Below are 22716 nucleotides of genomic sequence, written 5' to 3'. Positions count from 1 at the left end.
GTGGCTCCTATGTTTGCATTATTTATGTGGTAAGAGACAGGATTCTTCTATTCACTGCTTAATTATGGGAAGACTTCTAGGGTTTGAGTATTCTTGAGAGGCTCATTTGGTAAAATTTCTTTTCCCCTTTCTCTAGGGCATTGATCTTTGTAAACTAAATTACAGGACACCATGGTCTTTTTTACACTCAGACAGCAGTTTCTATTTGATTGACTAAATAGACTAAGGAAGTGTAAGGCATGAGATTCAAAAACCCAGAAGAATGGGAAGTGATGTTCTCTCCTTATGGTAAAAACTAATGTGACTCTTCTTGTCCTTTCTATGTTTTGACTGCAGAAGAGTGATTTTGACTCTATTCCCAGTGGAGGACCAACAGTTATGGTCCGAAGTACAAGCCAGGATTCTGAAGTCAGCACTGTGGTAGGACATGCCCAGAGTGAAATCTGGATGTGATTGACTGCTTGTTAAAGTGAGGAAGGGCATTTTGTGCCTACATTTTGTGTGGTATGGCAGTGTAGTGTCACACATGCATCATGTACTCTGTGAGTGCTCTCTCCAGAGCCTCTGAGTGGGTAGGAAGCATGTGTGTGTGCCAGGACATAAATGGTGCTTGCTTTATGGGCACATTACAGCATTCATATATGCTGCTACATATTGGTGTATTTATGGAACTGGTAGATTGCAATAATTCTATAAATATGTCTTAGTTTTGTATAAACTATCTATAAAAAATAGAAGTTTTTAAAGGTAACCTGAGAGCAAAAAAGGCAGATTGTTTGATGCATTAAAAATACGAGCAAATTCTCTGCTGTATTATCTCTTGAAGGTAATTGCTTTATTTTTCTCCACAGGTTAGTAACAGTTCTGGAGAGACATTGGGAGCAGACAGTGACTTGAGTAGCAACGCTGGTGATGGCCCGAGTGTGGAAAATGGTGGCAATTTAGCAGGATCCAGAGGCACTGTGTCAGACAGTGAAATTGAGACAAACTCTGCTACTAGCTCTATCTTTGTAAGGGCATTGTAAATTTCATTTTTTTAAAATAGATCTCGTACAGTAATATTTCAATGTGTGTGCATGGATGCAATAGGATCTCTGATTCCGTTCTAAGGCTTAATCAGCAATGACTTACAATACTACAATGTCAAAGATGTAGTTTTGTCTGGGTCCACATACCTTTCTTCATTTCCTGTGCAATAAATGGCTTTTTGAAAGTAGTAGATTCAATCTTGCACCACTTTAGAGACTCTAGTAATGTTTAATATTAATTCAATATTTCTCTCAACCAAATGGACATTTGGTGGGCATTGTTCGTCCTTAACTAAAAGGAAAATTCCCTGTTTCCTAGGGGAAGCTGCTTGATAGAGTAAAGGAGTGATCCATTTTAGTTTTAGCAGCTGTTCTGTTTCTTTGAAGTATTACTTTAGTCCTATTTGAAGAGTAGGCATAACTTTCAAATATATTTGCCTAGTTGGAAGATCTGTATACAGTAAAACCCAAATAATTTGTGAGTGCTTCCTTTTGGAAAGTCCTTGATTATTGTGTATAACCTCTGATATACATCTTACCAAGAAAATAATGATACATTTGATTTGGCTAAATCAAGCTCTCAGCAAAATAAGAAAACTTGCAGTGCCTTAAGATTGGTCTCAGTGTGTTCACTATTTTGTAATCTTGATAAGTAGAAGCCTTTACAGGGCTTCTACTTCTAATGTTAAAAGCAAACAAAACCATTGTGTTTTATGGCAGATTTCTACAAAAAGCATGAAAATGATTTAACCATGTCTGCTTCCTTAGTTGCAAGTGGGTGTCCTCTCAGTTACTGAAGAGTCAGACATTTTTTCTAACATTTACTTTTCTGTGTTTTTGTACTAAACTAAATAGAATAGAATTAAATAGAAATGAAATAGAATTTTAAGAAACCTTGCAAGAGATTTAGAAGAAAGATGATGGGTGTATATGATGTGCAATGAATTCAAATATTGCACCATAATTTACCTGGTGTAGCAAAATAAATGGACCACCTTTGGTTGTCACTGTTGTCATGGTTCCTGCTGGCTGGTCTTCCCAACTCTCACTCTTCAGGCCAGATGAGATGGAATTATTTGCTTAATGTCACACCTTTATGAATGCATAAGTGTGAAATATGGGGGATGACAGAAGAGGTTCTTCCCTTCAGTCTGGGGCTTGCATTTTTGTTTTGCCTCAGTTTTCCTTCAGGGAAGCACTGTGCCTCCTCTGTGTTTTGATTTCTGTGTTTGTCTTTCTTTGATTTTTCTTTGGCTGACTCTGGATGTTTAAATGTGTAACGTTGCTCTTTGAACAAAACAATTGTTTTGTGCATGTTTGCAGGAGAAGCTTTTTTGAAGTATAGCTTGCAAACTTGTGTCTGTTAAACCCAACAGCACAAGAGAGAGCCCTGCAGGGTGCAGAGTTAAATTGCCAATACCTCTTTTATTATTTTCAGGCCAAGTCTCACAATCTGAAGCAGAGTGTGAAGGATAGCAAAGGGAGCACTCCGGGGAGAGGTCCAGAGGATGGGAACCAGCGTGTCTATCTATATGAAGGACTTTTGGGTAAGCTATTTTTTTTTTGTGGGGAGGGAATCTTTCAGGTTGAAGTTCAGATGAAATCATGTCTAGGACAGACTGGAGTTTTCACTTTCCCTGACACTGTTTTTAACCTCTAACTGTTGTCCATGCTGGTAGAATAGGAAGGCACATCAGACCATTCAGAGTAAAGCCAAAGTTTTGCTGGGGAAATTGAGTAAGTGTAAGAGGAGATTGGTGTGAGTGGTGTAGTTTGCATAAAATTAAATCTGTCCAAGTCTCTTGCTCTTCTTGAATACAAATTCTTTAAACAATATGAAGAAGGGGAGAAGGAAGTTAACTATGTGTGGAAAGCTAAAATATTTCACTGATCTTGAAAAAAGATCATTCAGCTTAAGTCACTGAACAGAGGGCTAAACTCAGAATATGAAAGGGCTTCAAGTAGCTCCCTTGAATTAGGAGTACATTGGCTATTTTGTATTTTGTCTGGACTTGTTGTTAATCAAAAGCTCTCTCTTCCTGTGTTTTTCATCCTTCCCATTTATCGTTCCTACCTGCTTGGAATGGTGCAGGTAGGGATAAAGGATCTGTCTGGGACCAATTAGAGGATGCTGCAATGGAAACCTTCTCTCTGAGTAATAATCTTATCTTTCCACTTCTCTGTGTGTTTGCTGTGGTCTGTGTCTGTGTGAGATATTCCTGTCTCTTTTGGGCAGTGTTAACAGTTATGGAAGAAGTTATACTCCTTAAAGAATAGAGATGAGAGGTATTTGACTGTCAGGGATTAAAAATATTGTGCCATTAATTAGAATGAGAGATTTGTCTTGTCTTTTCTTTTACACTTTTTTTCAGTTGTGATATTGTTTGTGGTTTCAAGTAACCTTATTTTTTTTAAATATAGTTTAATTGTGTGTTGGCTTATGGTATTTTCAAGGAGTGGGATTGAACAGGAATTAATCATAAAGTATCTGACTGGAATAAACAGAATAAATGCTCAATTTTTTTATACATTGCATAGGCAAAGAGCGTTCAACTTTGTGGGACCAGATGCAGTTCTGGGAAGATGCTTTCTTGGATGCTGTGATGTTAGAGAGAGAAGGAATGGGGATGGACCAGGGACCTCAGGAGATGATTGACAGGTAAATTCTTTAGTAGACATTTTTCCTCCTCATTGTTTCACCTGGGGCTGAAATAGTAAAAATAGTAAGGAAAAATTATTTTAATTCTGCTTAACATGCTATTGTCACTTTGTAAACCTTGCTACTATACCTGACTATTCCAAAGGGACCCTTTCTTGTTTCTGCTGTTCAGTAGGTCCTGATACTGAAATACTTGTCTTTAGTTATGACATACTTTTTTACTCTTGTGGTGAGATATTTCCTGAGAAATCGGTTATGTAAGCATAAGAACAATATGAACGGATGGAATAGACTAGATCATTAGTAAAGTAAGAGATTTCTGTGGCTATATTCTGGAATAATAGTGTGTTGACATACAGTGGAAGAATTAAATAGTTCCAGAAATGGCATTTTGAGCCTTCTCAAAATGCAAAGTAACTTAAAGGTGTTTTCACAGCTTGTAGTTAAAACAAAACAAAAAACCTCATGAGGAAACCACTCTCTAGAAATATCTACGTGGTTACCTAAGGCTTGACTGTTTCTAAGATGTCAGTCTTGACTCATTTCCTCTTCCTCCCCCCAGCTCTATTAACAGCTGATCATTCTGTGCTCTTTTCTACCACCTGCAGCTCTCCTGCCTCCATCCATGTTATCAAGGATCATGAAATCTGGTAGCCAAAATAAGAACTAGTTTGGGGTGATAATTTCAAAACTATTATTCCAGAAACTGCCTACCTTACTGGAAAAAGAGAGTGCCTGGTGCACTTCCTTCATCAGCTTTCTTCTGCCTTGCAGTTGTATTTAAGCTCTAATGTGGGATAGCTCCTGTGCTGAGTTATGTGTTCTTCTGACAGTTGTAATTGTCATGGAGCTGCCACTGCAGAGAACAGGAAATGGATGATAAGCCCAGCAGACCACTAACAAATTTCCCACTGAGCAGATGTTATTTGCTTCAACTAGTTAATAATTAAGGGAAATGTTTCATTACTGATGACAGTGTTTTACTGGAAAATGCCCATTTGACTTAGTGTTTTCAGAGGTTTTATTTGCTGTACGCTTTGCAAACAGTGCTGTGTCCTCTGCCAGAGCTTTTGGGAAGTGGATGAAGAATGCCTGTGAGTCTGCCTCAGATGTAGCTCTTCTTGCAGGTATCTTTCCCTGGGAGAACACGATCGAAAGCGTTTGGAGGATGATGAGGATCGCTTGTTGGCTACACTGCTGCATAATATGATTGCTTATATGCTTATGATTAAGGTGACTTCTTGTTCTTTTTAATAGATTGCTACTCAGATTTAAGCAGTATATTTTGTTTGTGTTGTTTTTAAACCATACATCGCTGTTTATGAAACTCAGAACTGTGGATAATAAAGGCAGTTTCTAGTAGAAACTGCAAAGTTGGAAGGCTTTCTGTTACTAGAGAGATGAATTTATTTGAGCTGTTAAGGGAAGCATAATCCTGCTAACCAAACACTTAGGTACTTTATTTTCTTGTTTTGCATAACAGAGCCTAGTAGGCTTTAATTGTAAAATATATTGAGAAATACAATGCTTCTTTCAAGCACAAAGAATTCTTGTCAAAGGAAGGAAACAGATTGAGTTTGTTTTATATACTCCACAACATTAAGGTCATAAAACAAATGTGTTAAAAAACAGTGTTTGATCCAGCTTGAAATCAGCACTCAAACATGGGTGTAAGGTCTTTGAAGCCTTTAGTATCAGTGGCTGGCATTCGTAGTAGCCTTTTGAAATGGCAAGTGAGGCAGAAATATTTTGCTTCTGAGCTTGCCTGCTGCTCATCTTCAGGAAGAACCTTTTGCTGTTTGAAGGCTCTCTGGGCGTGTTTGTTAGAGCCACAGCCTAGTGACCAGGAAACACACGGTGAAAGAACAAGAACTCTGAAAGATATTGTGTTGTGTTGAGGGCTCCACAGCTTCATAACTTGAGTCTGTGCAGAGAAAGAGGTGGAGGAGCTGGTATGGCCAATGAGACTCAGAAGTGGTAACATGGAGAACCGAGGCTTTTGATGTCAGTAGTTGGAAGTGGTGGGTAGTGCAACTGCAGCTTGTGCACATGGGCAGGCCGGAAATCTGTTGCACACAGCATCACTTGCACAGTAGCTGGAGAAAGTGGGATATGTGCAATGTGGTCCTGTACTGCTGATTAAAGAGGCCCTAGCATGGGTGAATTGGATATAAGTTGTTCTGCTTCTTAGCAATGGAAACCAAGATATATTTGGGAGATTGGAGTTGCCTCCTGTGAATAGAGAAGAGTATGCAACTGTCTGTATATCTGCTTTCTAGGTGAACAAGAATGATATTAGGAAAAAGGTGCGACGTCTAATGGGAAAATCACATATTGGATTGGTGCACAGCCAGCAAATAAATGATATTCTAGACAAACTTGCCAATCTGGTAAGTAAAACAGTGATGAGTGGGATATACCTCTGGGAACTACAGTGGAGGAAATAAATTGCCTGAAAAATCTTATGTATATTCTCTGCAACACTAATTTAAAAGTATTAAAAATAATTAATTGAAGTTTTAAATGCTGCTCTTCACAGATATAGAATAAAGACTGTGACTATATGACCCTGTTTATAATGTTTTAATGTTACACAGTTATCAGTAAGAGCTGCAATACAAATATGTATAAACATGACACTTATATACAACAGTTCTGTGCAACATTAATGTTTTCTTAATAACGTTTGTTGGCAGGAACCTTTATGATGACTATGACTGTAAGAAGAGTTTAGTTGTCTATCAACTTCCAGGCCACTATAAGACTTAGAGCAATCAGTTTCTGCACAAAACTGTTCCCAGTATTCATAGCGAATAAACCTGATGTCCTCTAATGATCAATAAGAATATAGGCTAAAGCTTCAGTTAGTAAATCTAGCCACTTTTTAACACAACCATCACCCAGATGGACACAACTTAGGCTCTTTTAAAGGTAATTTCTACCTTTGGAACTTACTTTTCTGCTCAGAAAAGGCACAAAATGATCTTATAATTAATTGGGAAAAATCAGACCAGTTTACTGCAATGATACCAGAACTCAGACACCTCACTTTCCCATACTGAGTATGGTACCACATGAATATTTTGTGCTGTCTTAACTCTCCCAGTCACACTTGTTGAAACTAAACTTACTAGAGTATCTTCCTTACAGCTTTGTCCAAAATTGTCTCCAATGAGCTCATTAAATACTGTTAAAATTCTTTTTTCTTTCATTTGTGACAGCTAATGTTTTGGGATTTTCCCAATGTTCATTCATGACTGCATGTGGTTTTTTTTCTAGAATGGACGGGAACTCCCTGTGAGACCCAGTGGCAGCCGCCACATCAAGAAGCAGACTTTTGTAGTACATGCTGGGACAGACACAACAGGAGACATATTTTTCATGGAGGTAGAGACAAGAATAATTCTAATGCAACCAGTAGCAGAAGATATAAGAGAAACAGCATTAAAAATCTTACATAATATTTTGTGCTCCCAGGTATGTGATGATTGTATTGTGCTGAGGAGCAACATTGGAACTGTGTATGAACGTTGGTGGTATGAGAAGCTCATCAACATGACTTACTGTCCCAAAACAAAAGTGCTTTGCCTCTGGCGCAGGAATGGTCAGGAGACACAATTGAACAAGTTCTACACAAAGAAGGTTTGCATCTTGTTTAATATACACAATACTGCAGGGAAAACTGCGCAGAAAAAAATAAATCCTTTGTGTGTCATATTCCATGTTTAATCAAAAAACAGCACTCTCTTGCCAGCACTGGTTACTGAACTGCAATGGCTGTTTAGCAGCACTGACATCTGAAGCTGGCCTTGTGCCCTGTCATTTACTTGAAGGCAGTTGTCCACCAGAAAGTTTTTAAGAAATGACACGAAACTTTTTTGTTGGAAGAAGGAAAGCATCAGTATTACTAAATATTGTGTGAGCTTGCAGGCTTGTGAAGATAGTAAAAATACTACAGAGGATTCATGGGCAAAACCTAAATAAAACTATGCCCTAGGAGTTAATTGTATAATTTTTGATCTTAGAATTCTGGAATGGCTTGGGTTGAAGGGGACCTTTAAGATCACCTACTTTAAACACTCCACTGCCATGGGTCACCTTCCATTAGTCCTTCTGTCCATGTCACTGACAAAGGTGTTAAACAGCATCGGACCCAGTACTGACACCCAAGGAACAGCACTTGTCACTGGTTTCCACTTGGATGCCGAGCCATTATCTCAACTATTTTGAGTTTGTCCATCCATCAGATTTGTTCCTTTCTAGCTCAGCTCTGTGTCCTGTATCTTGGGCTATTGACAGAAAATGTTCTTAAATTTATCTCTGAGATTATGGCTTAATCTCAGAGTTGCAGGAAGAGGAAGAGAAGAATATGCCATAAGGAAATTGATAAAAATAACAAAAGATAGGTATGAGGTGCATGACTAACAATATTGATTGCTGCAAGCTGAAAGAAAAGAGGGATTATTTTGATGCCTGTTCTACAGTAAGAAACTGCATAGACTTGGTTAGAATGTGCCAGTGCATGAACTCTTCACTAATTTATGTGGTTAAATGTTATGAAATAGTTTCTCTATCATCTTGTAAAACAAATATAAATACTAACTAGTAATAAGGTGTGCTTGAATTTGTATGGGCTTTTGGTCATTGGGCACCACATGGGGTTTGTTCTTTTTGTAGAACCTTAGAATCTTGCTGTTCTTTTCCCTCCCTTGGTAATTTGGAGGAATAACATTGTATTACTCTTATATCTGTTAGTGTCGGGAACTGTACTACTGTGTAAAAGACAGCATGGAACGAGCAGCAGCAAGGCAGCAAAGCATTAAACCAGGTACAAGATTTTAAATGTTGGGAACTTTTATTGTTTAGTCTGCAATCAGCAATTTTTTTTTATTAATAACTCCTTTGAACATAATCTCCTTTTACTTGGAAATCTTGGGATAACTTTGTGCATCTATATGCAAGTAGCAGATTGTTGTCTTTAGCAAGAGTGTATTTGAAAGGTAGGTTAAGAATTGGACAATAATATAGTATTAAAAATATGGTTTGAAAAGTGTTTGCATTATGTTAAAAGCCATTCCCCAGAGCTGAGTGGTTCTGCAAAAAATGATGATTTTTCAAAAATAATTTTAAGAACGCACTTTTTAGCTGAACTGAATAATGCATAAGAAACTAGATGAAAATGTCTAGATTATTTACCTATTAATAACCTCTATTATTATTTAAATAATATTTTGACATTTTAATTACTTAAAGTAATACCATGCCATGCAGCTCACAAATACAAGTCTCCTTTGTGCTGCTTATGTATCTGTACTTAAGATTATGCTCTCTATGGTATTATGTGAGTGCAGGATGTTGCTATTCAGAAATGAAATGTGGCATTTGAAGCAAACAAACAATACCCCAATATGACATGCAATAAATACAGGATGAACTGACATTGATGTTGCTTCATGTTACCAGAATGAAACTTATTACAATTCAAAAAATTCTAGTGGTTCTTAGAAAGCTGTCATTAGTGAGTGGACTCACTGAAATGGTCTCTACTATTCTTAGTAGTGTCCTTTTGCTATGCAGCTCAGTAGGAATTATGTTTTTACTATTTAATATTCCCCTTCAGCATACCATGACTTGGCTGACTGCTTTCTCCTCTCTCTCTCTCTCTCTCTCTCTCTCTCTCTCTGAATTTTTCTTTTGGTTTGTTGTTTTTGTTTTGGATTTTTTTTTTCTTTATTAACATCACAGGCCCTGAGTTGGGTGGTGAGTTCCCTGTGCAGGATATGAAAACTGGTGAAGGAGGTCTTCTTCAGGTCACACTGGAAGGAATTAACCTGAAATTTATGCACAGTCAGGTATGAGGGAAATCTGTGAGAAGACTGAGCATGAAGCTTTCTGCAGCACGCCTGTTACAGGTGTTTCCTCTTCCCAGAGTATCAGTGAGGAGAGGGAATGGTTTGATGTGGGTAAAAAAACTTAAGATATGTTTACACTCAAACCCACAATCATGTATCTGTCTATCTATCTATATATATGTGTGTGTAAAAACACACTGAAATTAAATGTCCTCAGGAAAACTATAGTCTGGTAAAGAAAAATGTTGATAGTTCTTTCAGCTTCTTGTTTGTTGTGGTCTTAATTGTCTAAGCAGAAAACAAATGTTAGCCTGTATTAAGGGACAGAAAAAGTGATCAATAATAATCTAAGCTGCTATAATGCATCACACTGTGAACAAATCCTCATTGCATAAGCAGTCAGCCTTAAAGATACAGTGTTTGAGTATTACAGGTACAGAAGGCAACCTTCTGCATTGTATCTCATCTATTGTATTTTAAAATTTTAGAAATTATCTGTAGAAATTTGTAAAAAAATAAAATAGGACACTGGCTCTTGATATAATTCACAAAAATAAGAAAAAAGTACTGGTTTCTTTTTCCTTCCAAAAAGCAGATATTGTGGGCATAGAGGAAACACAAGTAGAATTGTCATTTCTTCCTTTCTCTGGATGTTGTTTCTGTTGCTTCCTTTGATCCTTGTTTTTTATTTTGCTTTATGTTTTTTGTTTTGCATATATGAAATGCATGCTATGCTAGACAGTAGAATCAATTTTTAGGGGAGAAGGGAGAGTGTGTGTATGTGTGAGTGAGAGAGAGAAAGAAAGAAAAGCTTCTGTCAGTTCTCTGTGAAGTGTTTTTTCCTTTCCTCCTGACTAGACTTTTCTCCCCACACAAGCTTTGCTTTTCTTTGAGGATACATCAGTGTAGATCCCACTGGAAGTGCACATGCATCTCAAACACACATGCTCAGAATCTTTAATACTTCTCCCAAGGTCACAGCCGCACCATGTGCCACTTTGAGTTCATATGTGCCAGTCTAAGGAGTGGAGAGTTGTGAACCTCCCTCTTAAAAATCCCTTAAAACCTCTCTTAAAAATCCCACCTGCAATGTCCAACCTGCTGTAGAGTTTCAGACCTACTCTGTGATGGAACACTCTACTCGACTAAGTTACAGATTTTATCTTTTCATTGGGTGTGCTGAAATACAAAGAACTGTAGGAGGAAGTTATTGGTTGCACAGAATGAATTTTCATAGTTCTTGAAAATGATAGGTCTAAAACCTTTGAAAATTAAACCCTGGTCTCAAAGCAACAGTATGATATCCTTATAGATGGATATAATAGAAATTAATTTGTTCTAAGGTAAGGACAAAAAATAGGAATGTTCTGTTTGCTACTTTGCCCAGAAGTCAAAAAAGTTCTGGTATAACTGCTCGTCTCTATGGAGATGAGTCCATTTCATAAACGAAAAGGCAGGCAAATTCACATTTGCAGTGAGAAAGGACATAGGAAAAGATAGCCACATCAGCAGCAGCATGGTTTCTTAAGCATTGCAGGCATCTTCACAAGACCAAGACCCTCAGTGTGTGCACGTAGTGAGCACACATGTATTTGTGCAAAAGAAAAATTCCAGATGCAAGCCTTATTTTTTTTTCCTGAAAGGCTGGAATGACATTCAGAAATAACTAGGGAAACCTTGTGCTGATTTTTAGTATGGGACTGTCTGGAGCATTACTTTAATTTTGTACAAACAGGTACTGAGACCTGTGCTACTACCAGAACTCATAGAATACCAGCTTTATCATATCCTTTCTTAGAGAGAATGGTGTTCTAATTTGCTGTCTGTCATGAAGATTCCTATCTTTTTTCTGGAAAAGAGTCTGTACAGACCAGACCCATGACATATGCCAGCAATCTCCCTTACCTGAAGGATTATTCCTACTCTTCATCACCTTTCCAGTGAAGCTATTGCCATTGCTTAAGATGGATATTGAAACAAGTGCAGTTCTGGAAAATACACTGCATTTATTCAATATGTTTAATTCTTGGTCTGTTAGATTATGTGACCAGGGCATTCAGTACCATTTAGGGGATCCAAGATATGTAACCTTGTTTTCCTTTTCAAAGCAGAGTGTCTAGACAGATAACAAACATGTATCATTTGAGGGTATCTGTAGAATGGACAACTGTAGCAATTACATAAAGGATTCCTACTAGTTGCATCATGCAAAAAAAAAAAAAAACCCTCCAGTTTCATAATCTTTGGAGCTAAAGGATGTTGGCATTCTTATTCTGACACTGATCAACGAGTCTGTTTTCTTAATGAAAGGTCTGCTATTCTGGATGATTTTTTTTCAATTCTTGTATACATTGTGTGAATTGCTTCCTAAGGCAGTTGATTTCAGAATATTTATATAAGCATCATTGAAACCAGGATCCCACAGCTGTTTTTCGGTGTTGAAAATGGCATTTTTTATTTCTGTTGAGTTTGAATGGGAATACTGACCAACAAAAGCCTACAGGATCTCATCAGGCCCAACTTTCTCTTCATCTTCCTCTCCTTACTTAATATGACGGCCCTGTTCTTGGCTATCTTTCCAAGTACTCTTTTCAGTATTGTGGCTTACTAGTATAAGAGATTTATGTTGCTCTGCTTGATTGGACATCATAGAACTCATTTAGAACATAAGAAGAGGGCTTTCCACTTTTTAAAAGAAAAATATACATGGAGTCTATGTGAGAAGACTGAACATGCTGCTTCAGTGTAAAGCTTGCTGTTATGAAGGTGTTTTTGAAGGCTCTTGATTTGTGGTGTGTGTACTTTCTTACCATCTTGTGAATTCCTTAGGCAATGTCTCAGATGCATGGTGGGACAATCTGTTATTGACATGTGAGAGTTGTCTTTAGTGTTCACAGATTGTCTCACCATGCTGCAGCACATGTAAGTTCAAGAATAAAAATGTTGAAGTCTGTCTGCACCTAGCAGGTTAGAGTATGTTCTTTAGAACAGTGAGGAATCATGTACCTGTGGCATTGGCAGATAATTCTGAGTTCACATCTACAAACTCTGTTGATATTGGGACTCAGTAGCCTGTGCCCGAATACATCTGTGTCAAGAATAGATGGAAGCTTAATAAAAGATGCATAAGGCACATGCCCATCTACAGTAGGATCCACACTGAATGCTCTGTCTTGAGGAGCCACAGTTTCCCTAGGGTAAGTAACTGCTATTTCCTTTATGTGTGTTTTCTGATGGAGTGAGAGGAGAGCATCTCTGTCCCTTAAACAATATAGCAAGAAATTGCCCTTTAACTCATATCTTCTGAAAATGGATGGTAATTGTGACAAACTTGATAAATTTTCGTCTTGCTCATAGGTCTTGTGGAAATGCAGCGCTCTGTAACATTAACTCAGATCGTGAGCACCTGGGCAGTCACGTCTCTTAGGCAGTTTTACTCTTCCCAGATAAAATGGCCAGTGTTCTGCCTGAGCCTTTCTACTGAGTTTCTGAATTTTTGTGCTTCAGACTATTAGCAAAAACTTTCCATAGCAAAGATTACAGAATAAACAGAACTAAGTGCAGCGAAGAAAGTATTATGTTATTGATTTGTTTATTCTGTAACTGTACCTCAAAAATTAAAATGTTTTTGACCAAGTAAAGTAATATAGAATATGAATGAAAGCAGGCAAATAAAAAAAAAAGATGGGATTAAGTCTCCTTTCCCTTGAGTGCTTGAACATAAACGGAAATAAAGATTTCTTGTTAAGTAAGTGGAAGTTTTGAGGTTTTATGTTGAACAAAAAATATCTCAGGTCTGTTGGTTAGTTCTCTGTCAATAAAAATAATAGTAAAATTCCTTTGACTTGAAAATCAGCATGTCTTATCTCAGATTTACTGATCTTCTTGACAATAAGTCTCTTCAAAAAACTCCACAACAATTTCTAGTGTTGACATCCTTTGTCTTTCATGCATAGCATATAATGCATGACTACATTGGTGTTGCTAATATGGGATTCAAGAGGGTTGCAGAGTTTTCCTTTCCCGTCTTTCTAAGACAATGAAGTTTCTCTAGTACCATTTAAAAAAAAAGGTCCTGAGATCATGGTGTCCTAAAAGTGTAGGCACTTCAAGTATCCAACCACACTATTGTAATACAGTTTTTAAAGGACTTCTCTAAGGTGTTTGACATACACACTCCAAATATTAGGCAATGTTACTCTTAGTGTTTCTCTTGCCTTGAAAAGCAAGTCTATTAGAAAGTGGGATATGGATTAACCTCTTTATAGCACTTGCTACAGCTTCTTATGTCTGTGTACTGACTTTGACCCTTCTAGACATGTGCACAAGAAGGGTCTGTTTTGCATCTTCAAATAGATTGGATGTTAAACAAACTCATTATGCAAAGAGAACTTGTTTATTCATGCAGTCTTGGTATCTGCGTTCTGGACTGAGAAACCTCGTTGTGTAGTTCAACAGCTTTTTGGGGTTCGTGTATGTAAAACATGACTTTAAGGCAGGTTTGTTTTCTAAATGACTTGCTCAGCTGGCAGAGCCATATGTGAAGTGAGCAAAACCAGAACAGGTTCCAAACTCTCCCATCCTGCTTCAAGCAGAAAACTGGTACTGACTGTGAAAAGGAGATTGTTCCAAGAGTAACTCTGAAGATTGTGTGTCATAAACTCCAGTAAAATCTTACATGGCAGAAATGTCAGAGAAAAGAAAGGTTGGTGGTTCCTCATTGGATTCAATTTGACTACTTGGTAGGTTAGGAGTATCAGGGTGGGAAGTATAGTGCCCCTTACCTGCCCTCTGTGCTGGAGGAGGATGCATGGAGGGGCAGAAACTACCTGGGATGGATCAGAGGCTACAAACAGTGCCAAATTTGGGAGCCAGCTTTATTCTCGTCCCCCTCTTTTGCTGTATTTCAGGTGTGTTGGTATTCTTTTTGCAATAACTCATTTGAGTGCCTGAAGGGGTAGCAATGTTGGATATGTCAGAGTTACTAACTCCTTCGTTTCTCTTCCATGCTTTCTCCTCCTGCAAGGAGCGGAAGGTACTTCATCTTCTGCTGTCTTCGCTTCTTAGCACTTTTAAGTTTTTTGTTGATTTCTAGCATTGTGGCAAGTTTGTCTTCTGAATATTTATTTCACCCTTTATTTATGTATTAAACTGTAAATGAACTGGTAGTGTATGCTATCAAACTTCAGGTTGTACCTGTTGTGATGATGTTTTTGTTTAATTTTGATTTTTGGCTTAAAAAAACCTCCAAACCCAACTAATTTTATGTTACTTTTCCTCCTGTTTTTGTAGGTTTTCATAGAGCTGAATCACATTAAAAAGTGCAATACTGTGCGAGGAGTCTTTGTCCTGGAGGAATTTGGTAATTACATTATTTTGATATTAGGTCTGTACTCACATGGCAGTAACTCAAATTTCCAGTCTTCAGATTCAGAGTTGCATTGCAGTTTCAAAGATGGGAGAGAATGTAGATTGCCTGTAAGGAGTTGCCTGAGACATGGGTGACTTTACATAAAAGTTTCCTCATTAATTTTTATCATATTAAGATTTCTGATCTAGGTGCTTTTTATTATTAGACAGAGAATGAGTCTTTTGAAACAAACAGAAACCAGATGTGGGTGTGTGTGAGAATTGTCTTGGTCTGTTCCTTTTTCGTCTGAGAAACCACATTTTTAAAGCAGGATTTAAAGTTGATCTTTCTCAGCACACCACGCTTTCATTACAAAGAATTATTGTTAATTGCAAAGCTTTCTTTTTGCTCTAATGTAGTTTAATTTTTGTTAAATGGAGCAGAAGCTGTTTTGTCTAGCTGTACTTTATTTATCCTGTGATTGTTATTTTAGAGAATGAGTGGAAAAGTAAAGGTTAAGGAGAGCACAGAGTTTGTGCTGTTTTGGTCAGTTATTGCTGTTGCATATATGTCTACACTGGAGTCTGGGCAATATTTCAGGTTACTCTTCAATGTTAGTGTCAGTCACAGTATTCTTAATTAGGGTCTGAAAAGCACAAGTGACTTCAGATGCAGCTCTCTGGAAGGGTGATCCATGTACTTCTCCTGAAGCCCAAATTGGTTTATTCTTCCAGCCATCTTTGAGATATTTGTTCAGGCCTTAGGAGTATGTCTGAAACATATAAAAAGGAGCTGAAATTTAATTCTGTAGTAGATCAGCATACTTTGGCCATTAAACAGAATCTGCATCAGCAGCTCCCATTGCCAGGACTGTCATGTTCTTTAGTACTGTGAACAGAATGTTCTGGCTGAGGGCTTCTCTCTTTAATTATAGAAGACTATTAACATGAGATTTCTGAAATTAATGCCTTTGTCCATGAGAGTTTATTGTCTCCTTTGGGTGAGACAAAGTTCTAAGTGATAAAACCCTTCTGGATGTTGCAGTTTGCTTGTTGTTTACCATAAATCTCTTAGGTGTTTCAGATTTGAATTGGTGAACAATTTTTTTCCAGTTTTTGAAAATGTTGTTCATGGTTCATATGATCAGATCTGTATATTTAAACCCTGAACATGTTCTGATAGCTTAGATGTTTATAAGTTCTGTTCAATTTCTGTTCCTTTGATAGCATGTTTTCATGCTGATGGGCACGATTCATTTTATTACTTACAGAAATTTCTGGAGTCAGTAAAAGATTATTGATTGGTTTTACGAAGATGAGAATTCAGAAGCCATAAAATTAGCTTAAAGAGTGGCTTCAGCTTCTGAAATCTTTACTTGAAAGAAATTACTTCGATCCGAAATTATTTTGGATCATTTTTTGATGTTTTATGCCAAGAATTCTTTTAGTAGTTTGTTTATATTGCACAAGAAGAAGGACAGTGTTTGGCTTGGTTATTTCTAGTTAATTTGTATTGGTGACTCTGTAACAGAGCATTTAGCCCCTAAATAATATCTGTAAGAAATGTAAGAAAAAGGACTTCTTATTTTTTTACAAAAGATTTGGTAAACAAAGGCCTATTCCAAAAGCTAAAATTGTGATATGGAACTTAAAAAGGGTAATTTTAAGAAGTAACTAAAAATAAACTGGGAGTTGAAATTTACAAGCAAAAACTGAGAAATTAAACCACTTGAGTTAAAAATGTCCTCTTTCACAAAATGGAGGTCACAGACAAGAGCCAATTTACATGTGCCAAAGATTGACAATTTGCCCATCCAGCTAATACAGAGAAAAAAAAAAAGAAGGAGGGTGTTGCAGGGGAGTTAGCTTTTCTTCTTATGCAGAGGTTAGAGGCTACCTCACAGCTGTTTTTTGGATTGTTGTAAAGTTGACAGAATATTACAATCTGTCGTGTTCAAGATAAATGAACATGTTTGGTAGTAGTAGACTAAAAGCATTCATCAAAAACTTGCTTTAGAAGAATGAAGTTTTTAGTGTTAAACATTGTAAACCTTGCCATCAGATTTATTATAGTAGGAGCATATTGAAGTAGTAGATGCTCTTTAAAGGTAGAGTCTGGTAAGTGTGCATACTCCAATCTGATGGGAAGTACTTAAATGAGAGATTTTGATTTTACCAAGCATGAGTGCTCCAAATTAGTGGTGGCACAGGAGGAAATTAAAGGTCCATTTGTGTTAATGCTGGGTTTAGATGGCAGCATCACAGCTGGACTTGTGGTTTCAGAGCAGGATGCCAGCAGAAGTTCAGGAATTGTGTCCCACAAATGAAAGTGTAAACTTAAGTAAGTGAGGAAATGAAAGGTTCTTCCCTCTGGAATTTGAGTTACTGCTGTGTACTTGTGCTTTACTTTCTTGTGGCCCCTTCACCGCCGCTGCTATGAAAACCTTCATTCTCCAGCAGGTAAAGTGATCTCCCCTAAACTCATTTTGTGGTAGCACCATATTTTCATTTACAGGACCAAAGGCTGCAGGATGGTGCCTAATTTACTCCCTTCATCCACTCAGTTCAAGAGCATCAGGAATAACTTCTAATGTTAGAAGAAAATGCTAATCTCTCAGTTTGAGGCTTGAATCTTTGAAAGCTTGGGTCTTTTCTTTGGGGTTTTTTCTTGTTGTGGTGGAGGGGTCTTTTTTGTTGTGGGAGGGCAGTTTCTTTTTCCTTTCTTCCTTTTTTCTTTGTATTCTGCAGTAGTAGTGGTTTGACTTCTGTGTTTGTAAATGCAAACCCACTCTTCTTAATCTTCCTAACTCAGTCCTCTCAGGAGAATTTTCTGCATTGGAAGGACTGTGAAGGAGTACTTTAAATAAAGACAAGGCAACTTACTGTGGAGAGACAATACCTTGCCTAGCTGCTCTCCTCTTCCCTCTCTTCCTATTCTCAATTATGATACAGGACTTTACAGCTTCCCTTCTCTCCTTCCCTTGTGGCACAAGGTCCTTACAGCTTTCCCTTCCTGCTTTTTGAAGAGTATATGAACAGTTGTATGTTATCCAGTGGGCAGTGAGACTTAAACAGCTGTAAAAGTCCTACCCTATTTGGCTGTGCACCAGCCTCACTCCCACCTTTATTCCCTGGTGACATGGAGTTAATTTGGAACATCTGGTGCCAACGGGTAAGGTAGCTTGGATGTGCACCTCCTTATCTCCCCAGCTTTAGTCTCTGGTATCACTGGGGCAGTGCAGCCTGGGTGTGCACTTCCCTTGTTTCTCAGCCCTTCATGCAGCTGCCAACTCCAAGGAGAGTGAGAGTTGAAAAATAAACCAAAAATATTACTTTTTACCATCATTTTCTGTACTTTTCAATAGATTATTTTCAAGAATGACAATACCATGACATATGAGAATTAGTAGGTACTGTTTATATTTTGAGAACTTTCTCAAACCCAGTCTGCACTGCCTACTCTTGGCCCCTTAGAGTGTGATCCGTCTCCCTCTCCAGCGTTTAGCTGTGTCATACCATAGTTGAAGAGATGACATCTGCATGGATAGGTTTTGTTGTGGACTTTTCCTGGTTCTTCATACTGAACTCATCTGCCTCTGTTTCTTTTCTTGTCACTAGTACTATGTGTAATAAAACATTTATCCTTCCTCTATGAACCTGGAATGATTTGGTTTTGCATTATTTCTGTACTGCTTCTTCTAAATTTTTTTGTTGTGAAACAGAAATTTCATGGCAAATTCCAGCTATTCTGGAAGGGAAGTACTCAGAGCTGGCCTTGGTATTCCCCTGATATTGACTTTTTAAATTTGCCAGTTGAATGTTCTAGTGTGGTCTTTGTTCTCTTCTGGTGATTTCCCATGGTATCTGTTCACAACATTTGCAGACCGAGTGCGGGCCAAAGGCACAGTTCAGATGCACTGCACCCAAATGAGCTGGTTACAGTTTGCTTTTTTGTGCATTCTCCAGTGAGAAAAAAAACAAATTTCCTTTACCTATATTATGCCAGTTTTCTTTCTATCAGTTTGAGGCAGTGCAATGGAACAAGGGCAGATTTTCTGGATAATAGATTTTTTTATCAATGCCTTAATCTTCCTTTTATATAAAGATTTCTATAAGCCAACCAGCTTGGTATTTTAGGAATATGTGTCACTGAACTCAGCATTTTATTTTAAGGCAACTCATTCAAAAACTTTGAATGTTTTCAGTGAGTATGTCAAGTAAATACCATCACACACATCCTATACAGGAGAAAGAATATCTTGAGGAACTTAAAATAGAGCTGGAAAAGAGTCTTCAAGTTAAGAAAAAAATTCTCCCTCAGCTCCTTTTTTTCCCCCTGGATTTCACTAGCTTACTATACAGTATACAGTGTCCAACAGTTCTTTTAAAATTTCTTGCTCAGAAGAGAAGATCTCAAGGGTGAAATCTCTGGGATTCATATAGTGACAAATTCCTATGGAATTTTTGGGTTATGTTTTATTGTAGGAGGCATTAGACATAGTTTATTATTAAGCATATTTTTTCATTATTTTTACTGTCTAGCAGGAATAAGTAATATGAGAAAAGCCAGAGTCTCTTAAGAACCATCAAATATCTGCTGTGCCAAACACAGGCAGTGAAAATTTTTACCAGCTTGAGTAATTTATTATGACATTACCAGTGTCTTCCAAGGATATATGTAATGTAAATGAAAAGAAGTAGAAATATGTAGAAGTGAGGGATAGTGAAGTGCCCTGTACCTGCACCTGCTGTCTGTCTGCCTCCCTTCCCTTTCCCATGGGAACATTGTGCTATTTCTTCCCCATTTGCCTCTCGTTTTTTGAACTTTTTGTTTTGTCTCTTGCCCGTCCGGTTTTAGTTCCTGAAACTAAAGAAGTGGTGAGCCACAAGTACAAGACGCCAATGGTGAGTCTACTGTGATGCCTCTGGTGGTTCTCTAGAGGATGTATCTTTACATTTTCATGTGGAGAAAAGAATTACATTGAGACTCCAGGATTTACAGTGAAACACCAGCTGCTCTTTATGATGTTTTCAGTTGGGGGAGACAGCAAAACTCAGTGATTGTTGGATCTATGAAATTAGAGGAACTCACCAGTAGTGCAGAAAGCACTGTTTCCTTTTTTAAGACAGATAAAGATGAAAGGTTGCCAATTTGGCATTGAACTTCAGCACAATAGGACCTGGTGGAACTGCTAAATTTTAAGACAGTGCAGAACACAACTCTTACTCCATAGAAGTGTTGGAAAGGGAGGCTACTTCCTAAGAATAAAATTATTGTTAACAATTTACAAAAATTCCCATCTCCTTATGAGCAATGACTTGTGAGAAAACAGTAAAAGTATTGATTCCTGCGGTATAGATGAGTTCGTGTTCTGGAATAATATTCAATTTTTATAACAATTTTTGTGAGCACCAACAGTTGATAATGATGCTTAGCACTTTTATACATGATCAGGCTTATATGCATTCATGAGGAAGAAATAGGAGCCAATGATTATCATCAGAAGGGAAATTTCAGTTTATGTCTGATGTGCACTGTGCACATTTGGTGATTTCATGGAGACAGTCTTTCAAGAGGAGAGAGAGCAAAATTGTTTGAAGAAGCTGGAAATGTTTTAGAACAAAATGCTTAGAATATATGTAGTTTAAGAAGCAAATAGCTGTATCTGCTAGTAAGAAAGGCCAGTTCACTGGAAAAAAAAGTATTTTATGGAAGTGTTTTAGCTTATACTGTAATACAACAAAACATATTGTTATGCTTATTACCTTTACAAAGATTTTAAGTGTCAGTTCAAAGGACAAGAATTTTTAAGATCATCAGAACAGGTGGCATTAGAACTGGTATATAAATTAAGTCTAAGTCTTACCTTCACTGAACTGTGCTGCCAGTCATGTGGTAAAAGAGGATTTTTGGTTAAATAATAGCACAGTTAATCAGTTAAATAATTGTAAAACTGAGTGCTATGTGAAACCCTCTCTTTAGTTAGCTCTTTCAACTCCTCCCAGAAAATATCTTGTAATTTCATGAAAAAGACCAAAAGCAAATATACGGAATGTTTTTTTCAAAGCCAGTTAGCCAACTTTCTAGCTTAGCATGCTGTTCTTAAAAATTATTAAATCACACTGTTAAGCAGCTAATGTTTTTATCCCAAAGGAAGTTTTTCGTTTGTTATATGGCTCTTCTCTCTCTGTCTCAGTTAGAAGATGGTAGGGGACACGTTCTCCTGATTTTGTCTGTAGCCAGAGTACTTGTCCCATGAAGGAAGACATGCAGGAAAATACAAATGTACAATGGATTTTGTAAAACACTTAATCTGAATTTCAGTATCTCTTCTAAATTCTTGTAGGCTCATGAGATCTGCTACTCCGTGCTGTGTCTCTTCTCTTATGTGGCTGCAATTCGTGGAAAAGAGGCAGAAAACAAAAGCAAACCACCTCGACCAGTTTCCAGTTGATCAGGATACTTGGAAATATCTACCCTTTGGCACACTGATATGCAGTACTCCCAGTTTTACTGCAGTTACTGGAGCTCACTTTCTGTCTTTTCTGAGAACTTGGATTATCTATGTATGACCCTGGAAGTCTTTCCCCATAGAAAAACCTAAGCCTTCCATGTTCAGTCTCCTTCTGAATTCATCCTTAATGGAGTTTTTAAATGAGCTTTTAATCAGACAGTTTTGAGCATCTGCATCCAGCTGTGAGTGACTTACTCTGGACATTCCTTTGAAATACCTTTTTTGTTAAGATGAGTAACAGCTTGAGTTTGGTTGTTTTTTGTTCTAGTGGTACTTGTTACAATTTGATCACTTTTCAACTAACTGCAGGCTTCTGCTTTCAGATTCTCTGGTATGTGCACAGTGGAAGCAGCCTGGTCCTGTATGTTGTTTCAATGTTGTGTTTTTGTTGTTTTCCTTCTGTGTTGTTCATTTTAAATTACCAACACGGCATTCCTGTCACATAGTTCTACAATCCCTTTTGGTAGAGGTGAACAATTTAGCTGTCATAGTGTTAAAATATCATGTGACAGTTGAAGTTTGATTATTTAATTGGTCCATCTGTGGAGATGGCTCTTCTCAAGTGGAGAGAGAAACGTTGAATGTAGTGTAGTGTAAAAAACCTCAACACTTCATGGGTTCTGTGGATTTTCAAATGGGATTTTAGGTAACATTTGTAGCTACCCCAACAGTAGAGTTCACAGATGCAAATAAGCACTCCTTAAAGCAGTGAATCACAGGGATTAGAAAATTAATAAGGCAGTGTAAAACTTGAAAACATTATTGGCAGAAGTACAGTACAGAAATCTGCAGAACATGTTCAGCAGCCCAGAGGATTTTGCTGTCTCCAAATCTTTTAAACTATTGCTTTTTATTTTGTTTTCAATCTGTACCTGTATATGAAGGGATCTTGAAAATATTGTGTTTATGTATAATGAAACTCACATAGTTAAAACTATCCATCACATTCCTTATTTTAAATAGGCTGGATATGAATTTTTTTTTGCATCTTGTTTTTGTTCTTGAACTGTACTGCACTTGTCTGGAAAGCTCTTAGGATGCTGGAAGGTGAGACTGTCTAGAGAAAATAATGTTACATGTAAAATACCAGGAGAAATTGCTCTGACACAAACTGATGTATTGTATGTTTTGACATAGAATCCTGACTAAATGCACCCAGAAATAACCCTGTTTTGGCTTGGTCAGGGTATCTACCATTTAAAATGGAATATACTAGTATGGGTGAGGATGATGTAAATATTACAGTATCACATCTATTTATAGAAACTGTACAGCTCTCTGAATGTGAAAATAAAATGTCATTCAACCAGCAA

The 22716-nt window shown here is 37.4% G+C and overlaps 1 protein-coding gene across 1 annotated transcript in view; it reads left to right on the top strand.

The window, feature by feature from the left end:
- The window catches only part of MADD (MAP kinase activating death domain), a 99688-nt gene extending 76972 nt beyond the window's left edge, over positions 1 to 22716 (top strand). The window contains exons 23-36 of the mRNA XM_059474109.1: positions 337 to 420; positions 852 to 1010; positions 2467 to 2575; positions 3121 to 3183; positions 3567 to 3687; positions 4815 to 4920; positions 5967 to 6077; positions 6967 to 7074; positions 7165 to 7329; positions 8443 to 8515; positions 9433 to 9539; positions 14832 to 14901; positions 19747 to 19793; positions 21236 to 22716. Coding sequence (XP_059330092.1) covers positions 337 to 420; positions 852 to 1010; positions 2467 to 2575; positions 3121 to 3183; positions 3567 to 3687; positions 4815 to 4920; positions 5967 to 6077; positions 6967 to 7074; positions 7165 to 7329; positions 8443 to 8515; positions 9433 to 9539; positions 14832 to 14901; positions 19747 to 19793; positions 21236 to 21343 — 1431 coding nt within the window. The 3' untranslated portion in view covers positions 21344 to 22716. The remainder of the gene's footprint in view (positions 1 to 336; positions 421 to 851; positions 1011 to 2466; positions 2576 to 3120; positions 3184 to 3566; positions 3688 to 4814; positions 4921 to 5966; positions 6078 to 6966; positions 7075 to 7164; positions 7330 to 8442; positions 8516 to 9432; positions 9540 to 14831; positions 14902 to 19746; positions 19794 to 21235) is intronic.

The sequence above is a fragment of the Ammospiza nelsoni genome, chromosome 6 (genome assembly GCF_027579445.1).
Source record: "Ammospiza nelsoni isolate bAmmNel1 chromosome 6, bAmmNel1.pri, whole genome shotgun sequence".
In the NCBI taxonomy this organism is placed as follows: Eukaryota; Metazoa; Chordata; class Aves; order Passeriformes; family Passerellidae; genus Ammospiza; species Ammospiza nelsoni.
Note: the sequence above shows the minus strand (reverse complement) of the source record. Positions and strands in the feature narration are given on the sequence as shown.